Source organism: Camelus ferus, chromosome 17, assembly GCF_009834535.1.
Source record: "Camelus ferus isolate YT-003-E chromosome 17, BCGSAC_Cfer_1.0, whole genome shotgun sequence".
Taxonomy (NCBI): domain Eukaryota; kingdom Metazoa; phylum Chordata; class Mammalia; order Artiodactyla; family Camelidae; genus Camelus; species Camelus ferus.
The window spans coordinates 31,568,986-31,588,117 of record NC_045712.1 but is presented as its reverse complement, the minus strand read 5'-3'; the positions used below and the strand labels follow the sequence as shown (position 1 = coordinate 31,588,117).

At 59.9% G+C, this 19,132-nt stretch overlaps 1 protein-coding gene across 2 annotated transcripts in view; it reads left to right on the top strand.

The window, feature by feature from the left end:
- ALDH1L1 (aldehyde dehydrogenase 1 family member L1) overlaps positions 1 to 19,132 on the top strand; it is a 47,004-nt gene that overhangs the window by 9,637 nt on the left and 18,235 nt on the right. For both annotated transcript variants that reach the window (XM_032458820.1, XM_032458821.1), the window contains exons 7-14: positions 1,159 to 1,296; positions 3,255 to 3,380; positions 5,800 to 5,891; positions 10,865 to 11,012; positions 12,172 to 12,291; positions 13,390 to 13,517; positions 15,803 to 15,953; positions 16,830 to 16,900. In XM_032458820.1, the coding sequence (XP_032314711.1) occupies positions 1,159 to 1,296; positions 3,255 to 3,380; positions 5,800 to 5,891; positions 10,865 to 11,012; positions 12,172 to 12,291; positions 13,390 to 13,517; positions 15,803 to 15,953; positions 16,830 to 16,900 (974 nt within the window). The remainder of the gene's footprint in view (positions 1 to 1,158; positions 1,297 to 3,254; positions 3,381 to 5,799; positions 5,892 to 10,864; positions 11,013 to 12,171; positions 12,292 to 13,389; positions 13,518 to 15,802; positions 15,954 to 16,829; positions 16,901 to 19,132) is intronic.

The following is a 19,132-nucleotide window of genomic DNA, read 5'->3' as shown; positions in this document are numbered from 1 at the left end:
GGTGGGCCGAGCTCCCGGCTGTAAAACTGTGAACTATGTTTGAATGAAATGGTAAACAGCCATTGTTCAGACCCCCAACCCTGCCCAGGTGCCCCAGGTTCCCCAGCCCCGCGCACAGCATGGCTCCAGGCCTCCAGGCCTCCAGACCCGGCAGCAGCTCTGGGGTGGAGCTGTGCTGGGTGTAACATACTTTGAGTCTCACCCCTGGGCTCTGTCAAAAGTTTGGAAACAGCAGAAGTAAGACTAACGAGTCACTGAAGTGGCACTTAGCAGAAATGTGTCGTGCACACACCAGAGAGGCGGTGCAGGAAGCAGGAGCCCTCGAGCCAGGCTCCAGGTGAGGCTCCTGGTCGGCTGAGTGGTGGGGAGGTGGGAGCTGGCTAGAACGTCAGAGTTTTCTTACATGACAGGGGGTCAGCTAGTGGCTACTGTGTATCGATTTTGAGGAACAGTTTAAAGTTTGCTTACGGTTTCCGGAGACATGAGCGAGAAGTGACTGAGGTCAGGTTAGTCCTGCTTGTCTTGTGAAATGGGCCAAACCAAGTTCTGCTTGTCGCTGAACTGGCCTTGTCTGCTCGGGGGGCTTTCAAGGCTGGTCTCCACTGGGGTTTGATTTTAGCAGCACTCGGAGACCCCAGGCCCAGCTCTAACTCCAGCTTCATCCCAGGGGGAGGGGCGGCATGGTCGGGCCAGGGTAGCGGGCAGGTTAGATGCTGAGAAGGGGACCTGGGGCTCACGGACTCTCAAGAGGCATCGGGGCTGGTGGGACCGTGAGCAGAGGGCCTACGGCCACCCACGTCTAAGGCAGCCCTCTCCTCCACAAAGCCCAGGGTGTCCAAACCCCTGCTCACGGCTGACTGCCCAGACCGTCCAAGGTCCCTCTGCTGCCCTCACCGCAACAAGAACCTTTGCAAAGTGGCCGGGGCTCAGCGGCTTCCCCAGGGCAGTGTCTCGCTCTGTGATGCCCGCGTAGACTTTCTGCCAGTTTGTCCCCCTGGGTCCAAGCCCCAAGGCAGTGTGAGGAGTCACGGGGCCTCCTGAGGCCCCACAAGGTGGCGGCCCTGGCCCCGGCCTGTGCCCCCAGCCCCACACAGCCCTGCCCGGTCCGCACAGCCGGGCCGCTCATCCTCCGTCTGCTGGCTTTCCTGCCCTTAACAGAAGCTGACATTTTTCAACTCAACGCTGAACACTGCAGGCCTGGTGCCGGAGGGAGAAGATTTGCCCATCCCGGGAGCTCGTCGTCCAGGGGTAGTCACCAAAGCGGGACTCATCCTCTTCGGGAACGATGACCAAATGGTAATGGTGCTGCCGTGGGTCACTGTCGTAGTGTAGGCTCAGGCCTACTCCGGCTGTTCTGGAGAAAGCAGGCAAAGGGGACCACAGGCTTCAGGATGGGAGACTCCACCCTTGCCCCCGAGCACGGCTTACTTCCCTGTCCTGGGAGGCCGGCCCCTGGCTCTGCCTGACCATGTGTCCCCCACAAGCTGGGTGTCAGAGTCGGGGAGAGACCCTCTCCCAGGAGCCCTGAACGCGGGATCTGGTTTTAGTCCAGCAGATGGTCCAGGTGTTTGACCTGTGCTTTGGTTTCCTTCTCTTCAAACAAGGAAGCCGTAGTGAAAACCCCTGGAGCCATGCTGGGCACATAACATGCTCAGTGGTAGAGTGCATGCTTAGCATGCATGAGCTCCTGGGTTCAATCCCCAGCACCTCCATTAAATAAATAAATAAACAAACCTCATTCCCCGCCCCCCAGAGAAGTGTAACGTGCTGTGATTCGCGTTAGCCAAATGCAACTCAGATAGCTGCGACGATTTGTGGAGTGCCTGCACGCCAGGCACTGTTTTAAAACAATTTGAGGCATGAAATTTAGTTTTCCCAACAGCTATATGAGATGTGTATTAATATTACACCCACATTACTGAGCAGAAAACTGAAGCAAAATGATTTAAATAACCTGTCCAGCATCACACGGGCTGGTCCGTGGCAGAGCTGGAATTCAGGCCGTCGCCCCAGGGCTCTGAGCTCCACTGCTGGCCGTGACGCTACCGCTGCTGCTCTCTGCGTGCAGTGGTCGGGCAGGTCTGGACCTGAGGGTACTGGGGCAGGGAAGAAGGGCCAGGCAGGGGTCTTCGAGTACTTTGGGGAGCTTCATTGTGGATGTCAAGCCCTGGGCGGCGTGGGTGTGTACAGGCCAGGGGGACGTGGAGCAGCTCTGCAGAGACGGTGCGAGCTCACGCTGGGTGCCCGCCCCGCCGCACTCTGCGTCCGCGGGCCTCCCCGAGGAGGTGATCGGGTATTTCAGGTTTCAATTCACGGTTGCTGGTGCAGTTGGCTCAGGTTCTGGGAGCAGCGTCCGAGACGGGAGTTGTGCGTGTGAGCTGTCGAGGGAGGCAGGCTGCGGCGCAGGGCGACTGAGCCAAGACAAGGGTCTGGAGCAGTGCGGCCTCGATCTGGTCCCAGGGCGGGCTCTGCGGTGAACTGGGCCTGCTGGTTGTGCTCCCGCGTCCTCACGCTGGGCAGCGAGGCGTGGCTCCTGGGCCTCTCTGCGTGGTGGTGCTGGTCCGCCAGCCGCAGTCAGGGAGGAGAGGGCAGGTGTGGACCACTAGCCCAGGCTTGCAGCAGCTGGAAGGTGACGTCTCTGGCCAGGAGGGGCTGGGACCGTCTCCGCCCCGATATCCACAGGGACAGCAAAGTGCAAGAGGAAGCCTTGGCAGAGACCTGTGGTTGAGGCACCTTCCAGGAACTTCCCTGTAGGCCTGGCTGGGCTTTAGCTCCAGGCCCTCTTTGCAAGGCAGCCAGGGACGAGGCTTCCATTCCTTCGGGCATGTACAGGTGTACGGTCCTCATAGACCAGTCTGATCCGACAGACACGTCCTCTGCCGTGAGCTCACCCGCTCCCCTGCCCACCTCTGCGCCCAGAGGGGCGTCTGACCTGCACCGGTGTTCACGGGGTTTTAGACGCTGGGCTGTTGGACAGTTCGTTGTTTTCTGCATTGATTTTCAAAACAGCACTTGAAATACTTCTGTCTAGTGAGCAGGCAGCAGCTTTACAGAAATAATAAAACCGCTGCGCTTTTGAGAAGTGAGCGTGTGGTGGGGTGGCCGGCAGGGGGCGCGAGCTGGATGCACCCCGAGAGCGGCGGCCCCTCCGCCTGGTTGCGTCTCCTCTTCACTCCCCAGGGCTCCGGCTGGGGACCGGGCTGAGCGGGGCCCCCACGAGGCAGCGCAGGTGCTGTGACAGCCTTCCTTTACAGCTGCTGGTGAAGAACGTCCAGCTGGAGGACGGCAGGATGATCCCAGCCTCACACTTCTTCAAGGGGGCAGACAGCAGCGCCCTGGAGCTGACGGAGGAGGAGCTGGTCACCGCGGAGGCCGTGCGGGTGAGACCCCTGCAGGCTCCCGTCTGGTTGGGCAGGTGGTGCACTGCACACATGTTTGCAAACTGCACTCCCTGGGGTCAGGCTGTGCACACCCTCTGGGGGTAGATGTGCCGACCCCAGGCACACTGTCGGTTCTGTCCTGTGTTGGGGCTTCCTGGTGTCCCCGGCCCCTCCTTCCCCTGCCACTGGGGCCCTGGGGTTTGACCAGCTGGGCCTGCCTCTTCTGGGGACTTGCTGTCATCAGTGGGCCGATGGAACAGGAGCCCCTGGAATAGCCAAGGGAGTCAGGTGCCAAGCCCACGGCCCTCCGAGAGAGCCTGTGCCCTGGAACCTTCTGGAAAGGCTTCCCCAGAGGGAGACCCTGCATGGTCCCCTGCTCAGGTGCCATAGTTGGTCGATCTGGACTCTAGGCCCGCTTGCCCGTGTGACTCGGGACAGCACACCCCCGTCTGAGGCTCAGCCTCCCCCACCTGGAGGCCAGGCAGCGCCCTGCCCAGAGCTGCTCCCGCCCCTCCCCGCCCTCCCCACCCCGCTCCCCCGGAAGCCGTGGTTTGGATGACATGCAGCCGGATTACCCAGAGGGCATCGGGTGGGTTTTCAGCCTCTCAGTCATCCAGCCGTGTGTTGCTTCTCTAAGATGTGCACGCAGACACAAGGGGTGTGACGGGGGCACTGTCCCTGCTGTCCTGCGTGCCCCTCATGGGGACGAGTGAGCAACCAAGCGCGTGAATAAAGTATCTTCAGGCAGGAGGCGTGCTGGGAGGCAGTGTCGGGAGTGAGGGGCCAACTACAGGAGGGGCCGGGGGTTGGTCTGAGCCAAGACCTGAGTAGAGAGATAACGTCCTTGGAGACAGAAGGCACAGAAAATGCCGAGGCCCCGAGCGTCGGGGAGCCGCGATGGTGGCGGCGGTGGTGGTGAAGGTGTGGAAGACAAGAGCAGGGCAGGGCTGCCAGCAAGGTGCGGGAGGAGCCCAGGACACCGAGCACTTCCAAGGTGAAGGCTGAACGTTCTGAATGTCTGTTGGAAAAAAAAACAGCCTATTTATTCAAAAACTGTTCTTGGAGCAATTGCTCTGGCCCTGGCCCATGCCGGCCTGGGGTTTCAGGGCGGCTGGACAGACTTCTTACAGCCGAGCGGCCCTCGGGGTGGATGCGGCTGTGTGTTTGTGGAGGACGCCGGGTGGCAGAGGGAGGGACACGTCTGAAAATGACAGCTTGGCGGCACTTGCTAGGGCCTCAGTAAATGTTGACCGGGAGCCTGACAGTCACAGGAAAAGCAGATGCTCCCAGAGTGTCGGGGTTACTCTGAACGTGGAGCAGGGGCCGTGCGGGGCTCTGTGGTTCCAGGAGCTGCTGCACCCACGCGCTCTGCCTTTCTCACGCGGGGAGCCTCCCAAGGCTGCCGCCAGCCCTTTGCCCAGATGAGGAAACTGAGGCCCAGCAGGCCGCCTGCACCTGCTGGCTTGTTGGCCCGAGCTGGGATCTAGACGAGGCTGTGTGGCCTCTCAGTTCCCACCCCTCCTAGATGGACTGTGCACAGAGTGCCCACACGCCAGCGGCGGCCGGTGGCCCCAGGCCGAACAAGGCTTAGGAGGGCAGCCTGCCAGCAGAGCGTCAGTGAAGGTTTGGGGAAGAGGGGACGTGGCAGTCGGCCCTGAGGGATGCCCAGGATGTTAGCATGAGCTGGGGGTTCCAGGTAGCATGTCACCAGTGGGTGAGGGCCTGAGCACAGGCCCAGAGAGAAGGCGGTCACTGGGGGCAGGGGTGGCCGGTGACAGGGAGGTGGGAGCAGCCAAATCCAGGACAGCTTCCCGAGAGAGGCCGGGAGAGGTCCGGCTGGGGGTCCCTGGGGGCTGTTTCCGGTCGGGTCTTGCCCACCCTCCATTCAAGGCAGTGACCAGCCACAGCCTGCCGCCCAGCCAGAGTCGGGGCCCTCCCACCTCCTGTTCTGAGAGGCTTGGCTGGGAGCTGCCCAGAGAGCGGGTCAGGTCCCTACCCAAGGGCTTGTGCATTCACGAACCATCCCTGCTGTGCTGTCTGCCATGTGACGGCAGCCACACACCAGTGTCCCGCTGGGGACCCCCCAAACCAGATGACGCACCCAACGGGGCCAGCAAGAGGGGGCTTGGGAGCAGCTGGCCCTGCACCCCAGTACGTCCAGCCCTCCCGCCACCCCTGCACTGGTGTGGGGCCCCCGAGGGGCTGGCATCAGGGTGAGGTGGGCAGGAGAAGTGGGCAGGTGAGGTGGGCAGGAGGGCAGCTGGGCTCCTGCTTCCCCAGGGAGGCGGTCACCCCAGCACGTCTGGCCTGTGGAGCGGACAAAGCCAGCCTGGCGCCGGGTGGTAGGCACGCTCCCCGGAGCTGCTCCCTCCTGCCCCCACCCCCCAGGAGCCATGTTCTCACCGCACGTGCTTTCCAGGGTGCCTGGAAACGCATTCTCCCAAGCATCCTGGAGGTGGAAGATTCCACTGATTTCTTCAAGTCGGGGGCCGCGTCGGTGGACGTTGTGAGGTAAGACCAGGAGTGGGGGTCCCGTCCCAGGAGTCTCTGGGTCAGAAGTCACCCCAGAACTATTTGTTATTTTCTTGGATCATGTGGGTCAGGGAGCCAGAAAGGACTCGCCTGTGCTGACCTCAGGGCCACCTCGAGTGGGTGGCAGGAGCTGGGACAGCTGGGCAGGGGTGTCCGTCCCCACCCCCCAGCCCGGAGCTGGCTTCTCAGTGCGTGTGTCACAGCCCCAGAGTGGCTGCTCTGGGCCTTGGACGTCTAGGTGGCGGCTCACAGCCCTGCAAGTGCGAGGCCAGCAAGCAAGTAGCTGTGGCCCAGGGTCCTGTGGTCTCAGTGTCACCAGCCCACCCAGTGTCACGGACAAGGTTGGGGCTGAGACCCGCCTGTCCCGGGAGGAAGACCAGAGAAGGTGCGGCTGTTTTAAACGGCCACCAGCCCAACGCCCGTGAAAGCCAGGGTGGGTGGGGGAGGAAGCAGGCAGGGCGGCCCGGGCAGGTGGTCTAACCTCAAGGGGCCCCTCAGTCTGGGCAGGGGCGGGCAGGGAGTCACGACTGCAAGTCTTTTTAAACTTGAGGCATAACTTTATGCGTAAAGGAAGCGCATGGGTCTTAAGAGAGCAGCTTGGTGGGCTTGGGTCTGACGCGTGTAGCCCGCGCGCTGCTACAGCATACGTGTAACATGCACATCGTGCGACGCGCGACGTGCCTCGCACAAGCTGCGCTTTGCTCACGGTGTGGACGCCGCCCCCCACCCCGGGGGGCCTTCTGCCCCTCCCCAGCCAGCGCCCTCCCCCCCTCCGTGGACAGCCCCCCACCGCAGACCAGGCCACCTGGCCTCTCCCAGCGGCAGGCTCTGGTCTGCAGAGGGAGGGAGGGCTTTGCGCCTCCGAGCACCAGGGCTGCTGGCTGGTAGCTTTTCTGCTTGGAGTGTCATCATCTGGCTGAGGTACCGGTGACGCTGGCTGCGGAAAAGGAGTTTGGGAGTGTCCCCCCCGCTTCAGGTTCCGAAGAGTGTGAGAGGGCTTGGTTCGCTGTTTTGAGTGGCTGGTGGGACCTGGCAGGGAGGCCGCCTGCCGGGAGGCGTTTGGTCACTGCTGTCATCCCTTTACCCGACGTCGGTCCGTCAGGCTCGTGCTTCCTCGCGCTTCAGTCTGGCAGGCGCACGTTCCTGGGACTCTGCCCGTCTCTTCTCGGTTGTTCGCTTTGTTGATGTGCAGTTGCTCACCGTAGACCCTTGAGGTCCTTCCATCAGCGTGGCGTCAGTTCTGATGTCTCCTGCGTCATCTGCTTTGTTTGGTTTGACTTCTCTGCTTTCTCTTGCCTGGCTAAAGATTTGTCTGTTTTTTTATCTTTTCAAAATCCCGCTCATAGTTGCGTTGCTCTTTTCTATCGTTTCCTGCTCCTGGTCTCTATTTTGCTTCTTTCGACCCTGATCTTGGTCATTTCCTTTCTCCTGCTGCCTCTGGGCTTGGTTTTTCCTTCTTGTTTTAGTTCCTTGAGGGGTGGAATGATGTGGCTTAACGTGAGGCTTTTTCTTCACGCAGACATTTGTCGCCAAACGCTTCCCTCTAGGGGCTGCTTTTGCTGTTCCCGTAAGTTGTGGTATGTTATGTTCCCATATTCATTTGTTTCAAGGCGTTTTTTGATTCCCTTTGATTTCTTTGACCCGTTGGTCGTGCAGGGGTGTGTTGTTTTAATATACACATTTTTGTGGGTTCAGTTTTCTTCCAACTTTGATTTCTGGTGTCTACCATTGTGGGCAGAAAGGACGCGCGGTTTTCCAGTCTCCTTGAACTTGCTGAGCCCTGTTTTGTGACCTAACATGTCACCTGCCCTTGGAAGACTCTGTGTTCCGCTGCTGCTGGGTGGAATAGTCTGATATTTTCTGTCAACAGCTAAGTCCTCTGCTTGCCAGCCTTCCCCTCGGGTATTCCGTGCATGATTGACAGTGGGCGTTGAAATGCCCCACTTCCCTGTGACGCTGTCTCTCCCGTCAGTTCTGTGTGTCTGTGGCGTGTATTTAGGGGGTCTGCTGCTGGTGCACGAGTGTGAGCTGTTCCATCTCCCCGGGGAACTGGCCCTTTTACCGCTAGGCAGTGTCCTTCATTTCTCGTGGCCGTTTTTGACTTAAGGCCTGATTTGTCGAACGTGAGTGTGGCTCCCTGGCTCTCTGGGCTACTGTCCTGTCACTTGCAGACTGTGTGTGCTTCCACCTGCAGTGAGTCTCCTGCAGCACACGGGTGAATACTGCCGTCTATCCAGTGTTGCAGTCTGTTTCGACAGGAGAGTTCAGTCCGTTTCCATTTAGCCAGATCACTGCCGAAGGACCTGCCTCTGCTGTTTGTCTGTCTGTTTTCTGTGTGTCTTTTATGTATTTTTGTTCCCCAGCTTCTCTGTTACTGCCCCTTTTTGGTAGTGTACCGCTTTGCTTGCTGTCTCTTTTTTAGCCATTTCTTAATTACCTTGGAGATGACGATAGACGTCTTTAACTTAACCACGCTGTGGCTTAAATAATATCGACTTGGTTTCAGTCCTATGCAAACACTCTAACCCTTACATCTGCATCCCACCCTTGACGTTGTTGTTACTGTCACAGGTGACATCTTTGTATTGAATTCCCGTTGATACAGATTTCAAATGACCGTTTTATGCATTTGCGTATTAAGTAACATAGGGAAAGGGAGAAGCTGCAAACCTTACCAGAAGTCCCGTGACGCTGACTTTCCTGTTCACCTGCATTCTTGCCTTTACCAGTGTCCTTTACTTTGTCCTTAAGGCTTTCAGGTTCGCTGTCCTTTCGTCTCAGCCTGAAGGAAGCCCTTTAGGGCAAGTGTACTAGCAATGAACTCCCTTTGCTTTTGTTTGTCTGAAAATGTCTTATTTTCTCCTTCATTCCTGAAAGGTAGTTCTGTGCACATAGAATTCTTGGTTGACATTTTTTTCCTTTCAAGACTTTAAATACGTTATCCCACTGCCTTCAGGCTTCCATGGTTTTTAAGGAAACCTGGCCTTTGACCTATTGCAGATCCTTTGCATTTGCTGGGTCTCTCTCTTGCTACCTTCCAGACTCCTTTGTCCCTGGGATGCGTCAGGCTGGCTGTAACGTGTCTTGGTGTGATCCTCTTTGAGTTTATTCTGCTTGGAGCTCATTCAGCTTCTTAAATGTGTATATCCACCCATGTGTTTCCTCAGATTTGGAAATGCTGGGGCATTTTTTCTTCAAGTATTTTTCCTGCCCCGTTCTTCCCCGCTCCCCTGGACCTGCTGCAGTGCGTGCTGATGTAGCTGTGAGGTCCCGCTGGCCACTCTCCTCTGATCCTGGTGCTGGATGGTGTCGCGTTCCTGCCGTCTCCTCTGCTGTCTCAGACCCGCTCCTGAGTCCGCGGGGCTCCTCACTGCGCAGACTCCGTTGTCGGCCTGAGCAGCTGTTTGCTTTGCTAGCATAGTTTCTCTCTTTGTTGATGCTCTCTGTTTTTCGTAAGTCATCTTGCTGGTCTCCTCTCCTTCCTCATCCGTGGTTTCCTTTAGGACAGTTGCTCTAACATCTTGGCCTTGTAATCCCGGTACCTGGTCTTCCTCAGGGATGACTTCTTTCAAATTCCTTTTTCCTGTAAATAGGCCTGTTTCTTTGTATGTTTTGCAATTTTTTTGCTCAAAACTGGACATTTTGAGTGTTCGTTGTGGCAGTGCTGAGAGTCTGACCCTCTCACTCCTTGGAGGTTTTGCTAAATCTTGCTTGTTGAGGGTTGGAGCCATCCAACTGTGACTTCTCCGAACTTTTCTTCGCCCAGTGTGCATTCCTTGTCGCGTGCAGTCATTGGCGTTCCCCTTCTGTTACCTCTGTGGCCAGCCAGTGGCCCAGCCAGGATTTTCTTAAGCATCTGGATCCCAAAGGGGGGAAAATACTACAGAAGCTGCTTCAGCCTGTCGGGTCGGAAGGATGGCGGCCAGCCCTTCCGCGGCTCCTGGGGGATGAAAAGCGGGGTCCTGGGGCTCAGACAAGTCCTGACGGCCGCCCCAGCTCCCGCAAGCTGCCGCCACTGCCTCCTGCTCGGAGACGGAAAGGCTGGACGTTGCCACCAGACACCAGTCTCTTCACCACCACCCCCCACCCCCGGGAGCTGCACGCATTCCGCCAGACTCTCGAGCTCCGGAGCATCTGGTCTGGACAGGTCTTGGCAGTTCAGCAGCTGTTCAGGTAGAGGGCTGGGTTTTTGGAGCTCACCATTTTTGGGGGTCCAGTCGTAGGTGTTTATTTCTCTTGGGTGAATACCTAAGGGTGTCGGGAAGTTCATGTTTGATTTTTAGGAAATTGCCAAAGCCGCTTTCCAAAGTGGTTTCCAGAGCACCATCTTACAGTCCCTGTGGCATGTACGAGTGTCCCCCAGCAGCTGGTGCAGCCAGGCTCTAAATCTAAATCCACGAAGCCATTCTCCGACCGGGCGACGGAGCATCCTGTCACGTGCTCATTTTCCATCCATTCTCCTTCGCTGAAGCATCTGTTCATCTTTTGTCCGTTTTTACTTGGACTTCTCCCTTAGTATTGAGTTTCAGAGTTATTTCTATATTCTAAAAACAAGTGTTTTATCAGATGTGTGATTTGGAACTATTTTCTCTCAATCTGCGGCTTATCTTTTCGCTTTCACAGTGTCTTTCAATGATTATTATTAATCTTCCATTAAATATTATTATTATTAAATATAATTCTACTAATATTTAATCTTCTATTAAATATTATTATCTTCTATTAAATATCATTGTCTCATTTACTCATCAGAAGTTAGTCGAGGAGCCATGTTTATTCCAGTTTTACGGGCAGAGAAACAAAGGCTCAGAGTAGCTGGTTACTTGTCCAGGGTCACACAGTAGTAGATGGTGGAGTCAGCTTGAAAGCAGAGCCTTAACCTGGTTCTCGATGACCCCTGTGCTTCGGGCCTGCCAGGCCTCCTCACGCCCCCTTCCCACCTTCTCCCCCAGGCTGGTTGAGGAAGTGAAGGAGCTGTGTGATGGCCTGGAACTGGAAAACGAAGACGTTTACATGGCAACCACCTTCGGGGACTTCATCCAGCTGCTGGTGCGGAAGCTGCGGGGGGACGACAAGGAGGGCGAATGTGTCATCGACTACGTGAGTCCTGGCCTCCTCCCCGCGGGCACGGGCTGCAGCCCCTCAATCCCACATCTGCAGATCCACAGTGACACAGGGGGACACCTGGACCCCAGAGCCCACCCTCAGTGAGCCAAGCCCCCCTCAGTAATGGGGTAGCCTGAAGACGCCTGGCAGGAGGGCGAACTCATCAGAGGAAACTGGTGTCCAGGGCTCAGTGCACCGGGGACACTCTCCTGAGACGGGAGACAGGACATGAGGAGAGACTGTTAACAGTGTGCGCCTCCCCCGCCCTCCTCCTCTGCGGGCTTTGCTCCTGGTGCTGCGTCTCCCCTGTGCTTCCTGCTCTGCAGCTCGTCCTGCACCCCAGTGGCCCTGGCCCCGGGTCTGGCCCACCACTGCCCCCTCTGTCCCCGTCAGCCGTGGCAGTGCTTCCTGTTCTTGTCAACCTCTGGGTCGACTCGTGGCTTCACCTGTGCAGTCACCTGCATTAAAGTCCTTTGGGTGAAACAAAAGAGATGTGGGGAGGTCAGTGGAGGGAGAGAGAGGAGCTGGGAATGTTTCCCAGTAAGGGAAACAGATGATCCCGAGCTTTTAGCTTGTTCACATGAAGCATGAGGAAGCCACTCAAATCCGTTTTTAAAAGAAACTCTTGAAAAGTCATCCCTAAGGTGTCTTGGTAGCTACCAGCTCCCATGGGAAGTAGCTTTGTGGTAGTTTGTTTGGATGGCAGTTTGGAACAAAAGCTGATGAAGACAGTGCAGGAGACCAGGGTGGACCCCAGGTGGGCCTTGGGATACTGGGTGAATGACCGCTGAAGCGGGAGGGCTCCACATTCTCATGGAGTGGAAAGCCCGGAAGGAGGTGAGTGGCTGTGTCGTGCCTGGTGGCCACAGCCCAATCCACCCACTGGTGCTCCTCGCGTGGGGGTCTCAGGTCAGCGGGTAGCGAGTGGCAGGGCCGCAGCTCCCGCTGGGCAGTTGGGCCGCAGCGTCTGTGCCCGTTACCTCTTCTGATCCTGAAGCTCTGCCCGCACAGTCACTCCCTGGGAAGCAGGGCCCTTGGCTGTGCGTGTCGGGGGCGAGGGGCTCCTGTGTCTCTGGTGGGCACGAGCCCATCACTGCCGCCCGTCTGCAAGGCCTCCACACTGCAGCTCAGGCCTGCGGCCCTTCCTCCCCAGGTGGAAAAGGCAGTGAACAAGCTGACCCTCCGAATGCCGCACCAGCTCTTCATTGGGGGCGCATTTGTGGACGCCGAGGGCGCCAAGACCTATGAGACCATCAACCCGACAGATGGAAGTGTGAGTGTAGGCCCAGCCCACCCCCAACGCTCCTCTCCATCCACACCCCCAACCCTGGTCTCCAGGTCCCAGCCTTCCTACAGGACGCAGGGGGACGATGCGGTGGGGAGGGGCTGGGGAGGCAGGAGGACTCTAAGGGTCCAGAGCTGAGTTAAAACCCCCCAAGGAGGAAATGGAGGCCTTCCTCCCCCGGTACTTCAACAACAGCCCCCGCGGGGCCCCGCCATCAGGAGGGCCTCCCTCGAATCCCGGGTTTGTCAGACTCCTTGGCTGTCACCCTCCTAGGTCAGGGGGGCACATGCTCTGCGTTGTCACATTCACACCTCAGACACACCTACAGGTGCACAGTGGGGTTCCTGTCCTGTCCTGTCCTGTCCTGTCCCAGAGCAGCTGCAGAAAGCAGGGACCCAAAGTCGGTCACGGGGGGTTTAAAAGAGTGCTGCGAGGCTGTGTGGACACAGACAGGTGCCCTCTGGCAGGAACATGGGGCTGTCACCACCTTAAGGCCTGTTCTGGGAACCCCGGGCGGGAGGCTGTGTGGACAGGGCTGCCTGGCGCTGGGGCCGGCTGAGAGGGCGCAGCCTACCTGTGGAGACCCGCAAGGAGGCGCTGGCCTCAGCCCTCGTACGCCCATCTCCCGCCCTGCTTCCCTTTGGCTGAGGCCAGGTGGCAGGAGGCGTGGGGCCTGTGCTGACATGCAGGTGGGCACCCTCAGGGCCCTGAATCGGGGGGCGGGCTGGTCCACACACCTGTTTTACTTAGGATGTAAGCCCCACCCCCACTCCCCTCCACCGGACTCACTACAATTGTGAGTCTCTGCTCTTGATTTCAAAACACTAAGCTGACCTCGGCCTTGCCGCTGCAACCTGAGTCTGTCTCCCTATTTGGGGTCAGTGGGGAGTAAAGAGAAGGCCCTTGGGACAGACACACAGACCTTCCTGAAGGCCCCACCTTCCCTCTCTGTGCAGACCCTCCCGCACCCGCCCTCCTGTTGGCCGACTGACTCCTCCGAGCCCCACAGTTGGCCAGGGAGCAGGTGAGGGTGGTGTGTATGTGCCCCGACCCCAGGGAGGGCTTCACAGCTCTGCTCCACCACAGGTCATCTGCCAGGTGTCCCTGGCCCAGGTCAGCGACGTGGACAAGGCAGTGGCCGCTGCAAAGGATGCCTTTGAGAACGGACTGTGGGGGAAGATCAGCGCGCGGGACCGGGGCCGCCTCCTGTACCGGTGAGCCCCACCCCCACCCACCTGTCGGCCACCAGCACCTTCAGCTCAGGGTGGGGCTGGGTGCTTGGGTCCTGATGGGAAGAGGTGGGTCCGGACAGCAGTGCTGCCAAGGCCTGAGGCTCAGAAAATGCTTCTTCGGAGGAAGTGGCCTGAGAGGCAGGAGGGATTTCCGGACACGGATGGCTTCAGGGGAGAGATGTCCCGGGGGAGGGAACAGTGTGGGCAGAGATGAGGAGGCACAAAGGGAGGCTGGGCTTTGGAGAGGCCGCAGGCTGGCAAGGGTAAGGTCTGGTCCTGGGCCAGCCCGGATGGGCACAGCCATTCCCGGGGCTGGCTGGGGCCCTGTCCACAGAAGCCCGTTAGGCAGGCTGGGCGATCCTTCTCTGCCTGTCCTTGCTCAGCCTGGCTTCCAGAATCCCTGGTCTCACGTTCCCTTTTTGTTTAAACCAGGGTGGAAGGGGGCCCTCTCCCCTTGGTCCCATCAAAAGTCCAGGGAAGGACTCAGGGCTGCTCTGGCTGATGACCACAGAATGGGAGTGAGGCCTGGAACCAGTGGTCCTGTCAGGGAGGGGCGGGTGCCCCCAGGGAGTGGGATGATGTTCCCAGGTGGGAGGCTGCCAACCTGATGCACTGCGCCGTGTCGGAAAGCCTGTGAGCTGGTTTCAGGAAACTGCTTCTGTCTCTGAGTCCGGGGCGCCAGGCAGGGGGTCCAGTCCTGCTGTGGCCCGAGCATGTCATCTGGTGGGAGAGCTCCCACCGTGGCCTTGTAGTCAGAGGCCTTTTGTTTCTATTCCAGACCAGAAAGGCCAAGGCAGCCCCACACAGGGAGCCAGAGGGAGGGGCTTGCATGGTTGCAAAGCAGAATAGAGATGGGGTGTTTGGGGCACAGCTCAAGGTAGTTTCAAACCCCTTGGAGAGCCATCAGTTTTAGGAAGGCATTGGCTGGAGACCTGAGCCCCTGGAGATTCTGGGCACCTGGGCCGGTGGTGTGAGCCTGGCCCTGGAGCAGGGACCTCATCCTTCCCCAGAGACACTCTGCTGCCGTCAGGTGGCACGTGTCGTGATAGCCACATTGGGCACAAGGACCTCAGGGGAGGTGACTTGGCAACTGAGTGGACAGACATCTAGGGCCCAAGGGCTCCGGTCCCTGCCCCAGGCAGCCTCCCAGCCCCTGTGGAGGAGGGGGGCAGGACTCCCCAGAGAAATGGCCGCAGGGTGCCCCTGGTTCAGCAAGGGGGAACAGGTGCTTTCTCTGCCTTTGTGGTAGACACTCATCCAAGTGAGCGTCTGACAGTGGGCGAGGTCTAAAGAGAGGTGGGGGGCGCTCAGGACACTGCAGGGAGGCGTGTCAGTCTGGGGTGGGGGGTCAGGGTCAGCTTCCCAGATGGTGTGACGTTGAGTCAGGGGCTGAAGGAGGCTGGGACGGGAAACAGGAGAGCAGCCAGCACACAGCACACAGCTCAGCTCCTAAGGGCCCCAGGCGGGAGGCTAACTTTCCTGAGCACCGGGGTGAGGCCGATGTGGGGGCGCAGGGGAGGCCATGGGCACCGTGGCCCCAGGAGGAAAAGGGCTCAGGGCCAGGGCTGAGGCCTGAGTGTGGGGGGCAGCGGCGGGGTCCTGGAGGTGCAGGCAGGACAGGAGCAGACCCGGAGTGTCCGGGCCGTGCTGGTGGCCGTGTGTGGGAAGGAGTGGGTCAGCCGGCCTCTGTCCTCGTGTGCAAGATCTGTATCTCCACCTGCCCCTGATGCCTGAGGCCCTCACATCAGGGAGGGGGACCCCGTTCCACCTCCCAGGCCGCCCACAGCAGTGACCGGCCAGGACCACGGAGAGCGGCTGGGCCTGGCTCAGACTCCAGGAGGCTGTGCAGAAGCACCTGCCCCCGCACACCCCCTCCCGTCATCCTCCCACCGCATCCCTGGTGACAGTCAGCCCCAAGTGCTTGGTGCTTGAAGCCCGGCACACATTCCCCTGGCTGCGGCTGCCCAGAGACAGAGAAGGCAGCCTCCTGGTCAGTGGCCTCCTGGTCATAGACAGGAAGTGTTACTGGGAAGGTGTGTGAGGGTTAGAAAGCAGTGGAGCCATTGGCATCTCAGGGAGGAAGGAGAGAGGGACAGAGGGCCTCACCCTGACACCCATGCAGCCAAGGATGCACTGCTGCCCCATGTCACAGAGGAGGACACAGAGGTCAGCACCTCTGAGCAGGGCAGAGTTGGGGATGCAGGGCAGGGCCCCAAGTGGTGGGCAGGCAGATCTGTGCCTGGCCCGAGCCCACTGACCCTCGCCAGGCTGGCGGAGCTCATGGAGCAGCACCAGGAGGAGCTGGCCACCATCGAGGCCCTGGATGCAGGCGCTGTCTACACGCTGGCCCTGAAGACCCACGTGGGCATGTCCATCCAGACCTTCCGCTACTTTGCTGGCTGGTGTGACAAGATCCAGGTGCGGCTCCTGCGGCGGGTGGGCGGCAGGGACCCCGAGGGCCGCGCTCCACTCCACCTGCTACAGAACAGAACCAGCCACCACAACCTCCTGGCTTGAAACCACACCGTTTATTAGGTCCACTTCTGCAGGTGGGAAGGCGATTGGGCTCAGCCGGGCCCCACACTGTTCTCACGAGGGCCTGCGGGGCAGGGCTGAAGCTCGGTCCCTGCCGGCTGCGGCCAGGGCTGCTACAGGCCTCTGTCTCGTCCTCGCCCTGGCCCTCTGCTCCCGTCCACCTCCCGCCATCCCTCTTCTCCCACTAACTAGGCTGGGGTTCCCGTGGTGATGCCAGGCCCACCCGCACCATCTCCTCATCCTAAGGCTACCTGTGCCGCACCATGTCCCTGCAGGGACAGCCCACCACGCCTGGGTCCCAGGAGTCAGGGCATCGCCTTGGGGCCATGACTGGAGGCTTGCCTGCTGCGAGCAGTGATGCGTCAGCCTGTCCCCAGGGAGACCCACGGCCACGGCACACAGTGTCTCTGCCCGGTTAGGGCTTCTCAGCCCCCTCCTCTCCACAGGGCTGGGGAGTGGGCGTAAGGATGAGTGGGCCGCCTGGTGCCCCCTCCCCATTCGCTGCTGCATCCCAGGGCCTCCTGGGCCAGCACAGCCTCACGAGGCCCTATCTGTTCAGGACCTGCTTCCCATCTGAGGACACTGCCAGGCTCCGCACCTGGCCCCCACGTCTGCCTGCTCTGCCCGCTCTGAACCCCTCAGGTGTCCGTGTTGTACACAAGCTGGGGGCATCAGGACACAGCCCCTGCCTCTCTGGGCCCCCGCACAGGGTTGCTGAGGGGCCGGAGCCCCTCCCACTGAAGCCCCCACTTCTTTCAGGGCTCCACCATCCCCATCAACCAGGCCAGACCCAACCGGAACCTGACCCTGACCAAGAGGGAGCCCATCGGGTGAGTCCACGCCGGGCACTTTCGCACAGGGTGCGCAGGGGCTCAGACGGCCCCTCTGTGAGCTTATCAAACAGCTGTTTGTCTGCCGGCTACCACCTTCCCAACGTTCCAGGTGCTGGAGATGCAGCAGAGACCAAAACTGATGGGCATGCTGCCCTCGCGTCCAGGCGCCGCGTGACGGCCCTGTGGCCGTAGATTTATTCAGCCTCTAGCATAACCTTTCATCAGTCAGAGTCCTGGGAGGAAACAGGACCCCCCTAAGGTTTATGTGAAGCGTATAAGGATCTGTGTCCGTAAGGGTGAGGAACTCTGCACGGCAGGCAGAACTCCCGCGGAGAGACAGGCCCTCAGCACTAGGAGGAGTTGTGCCATCAACACAGAAAGACTAGGTCTGGGAAGGGATTCTAAACCCGAAGCACGCGGCCTCCTCTCACCGTCCGATGCCCAAAGGCCCGCGGGGGCAGCGGGCCCACTCAGCACAGGGCGACCGGCGGTGACTGCAGAACACAGTGTCCTTGCCCACAGGGCCCAGTATGGGGCTCGCTGATGCGGGTGTGGACAGGCACCTGGGGGATGGCAGGGCTCAGGGTCAACAAGCAGACACAGACGCTGAAGGAGACACAGGGGTCAGGACACAGGGTCAGGACATGGGGGCTGCAGGGCCCCTCAGCAAAGAGCCGCCCAGCCAAGGGGTCAGGAGTATGGAGCAGGTACACTAAGCCCCACCCTTGGGTCCAGTCATGGGGGTCTCTGGGGGTCACTGAGCCTCCCGCCGCCCACCAGCGTCCATCCTGTCAGACTGAGCACACTGACCCTGCCTGGTGTCCTGCGAGGCCTGGCAGGTGTGGGTTTGCCGGGGCAATGCTCCGTGGCCTGGGAGGCTCAGACCACACACCTCCGCGGTCGACCTCCATGTCTCGCCATCTGGGGCAGGAGTCCCAGACAACACGTGGTGTCCGGAGTTGGTGCCTGAGGCCACTCCCCTGGCCTCTGGTGCTCGGGCCCTGTGCCTTGGAGCACGTGGCCTCTCCCTCCGCGGTCTGTCTTCTAGAAGGATGGCAGCCACGTGGGGTCAGATGCCCCCACCCCCAGTGAGGCCTCATCTTAACTAATGACACCCGGGACAACCCTGTTTCTAAATAAGGCCACGTTCTGGGGCCCTGGGGGTAGGACTTCAGCATAGGGACCTGGGGGCACCACTCTGCCACGATGGCGGATGTCTCTGCCGCGTTTTCTTCTTTGGAGCCCCCTTGGCCGGCCCACTTCTTCCTCTCTGGCGACCTCTCCCACTTCCTGGGGACACCTGCCCAGCTCCCTCCGCCACCTTGTTCTCTGGGTCTGCCGGGTGTGTGTGTTGTGGGAGCCGGCTTCCCAACCCCTCAGACAGCCCATCACTCCCAGGATGGTCTGCGGACCCCCAGGCCCTCACTGGCCCCTGCCCTGTGGCCCTCACCGTCCCGCCCTTGGTCACTGCACACGCTCCTCCGTGCCTGGGGTCAGCGAAGCAGTCGGCTTTGGGGAAACGTTCTGTGATGATGATGGTGGTGGTGATGAAACAAGTCATTGGCCCGTGCTGGGCTCCTGGGGACCAGCTGGTCTGTGTGACATGAAGGGCAGGTCGTGAGGGGCAGGGCCATGCCTGCAGGGAGCACGGGTGTCTGGGAGGTCGGGGGCTCCTCCGTGGAGACACTACCCAGCCAGCGGCTTTCCCTGGGACCGAGGGGCAGCACCAACACTGGACACATCTCTTCATGTGAAACAGGCTTTGCCAGGGCTTCCAGGCTGACTGCACCCTTCTCGTCTCCATGGGACTGACCCCTGTCCTGATTCCCAGGAGGACCCTTACCCCCATGCACATGTGACCCTTGACCCACTCCCACATCCTCTTGGCCCACCCATACAACACCTGACCTCCCCCCGTATCTTCCCCAACCACCCTGTGACCCTGACCCTCCCCCGTGTCCTCCTGGCCCTGCCTGGTCTCACCGTGTCGGTCTGCTGTCACCTCCCCGTCTCCTGGTGCTGCCCCTACCAAACTGCCCCTGGACTGTCTCCCAGTCCCGGTCCCATCAGAAACTGTACAGGGAAGGGGGGCTGCAGCCAGATTGGACATCCTGCCGTCAGGCCAGGGACGGCAGGAGCCTGGACCTAGAGCGGGCGTCAGGCCCGAGAGATGGGGCAGTGGCGGGTGCACGTGGGGCCAGGCCAGTGTGGGGAGACGAGGGCTGCCCC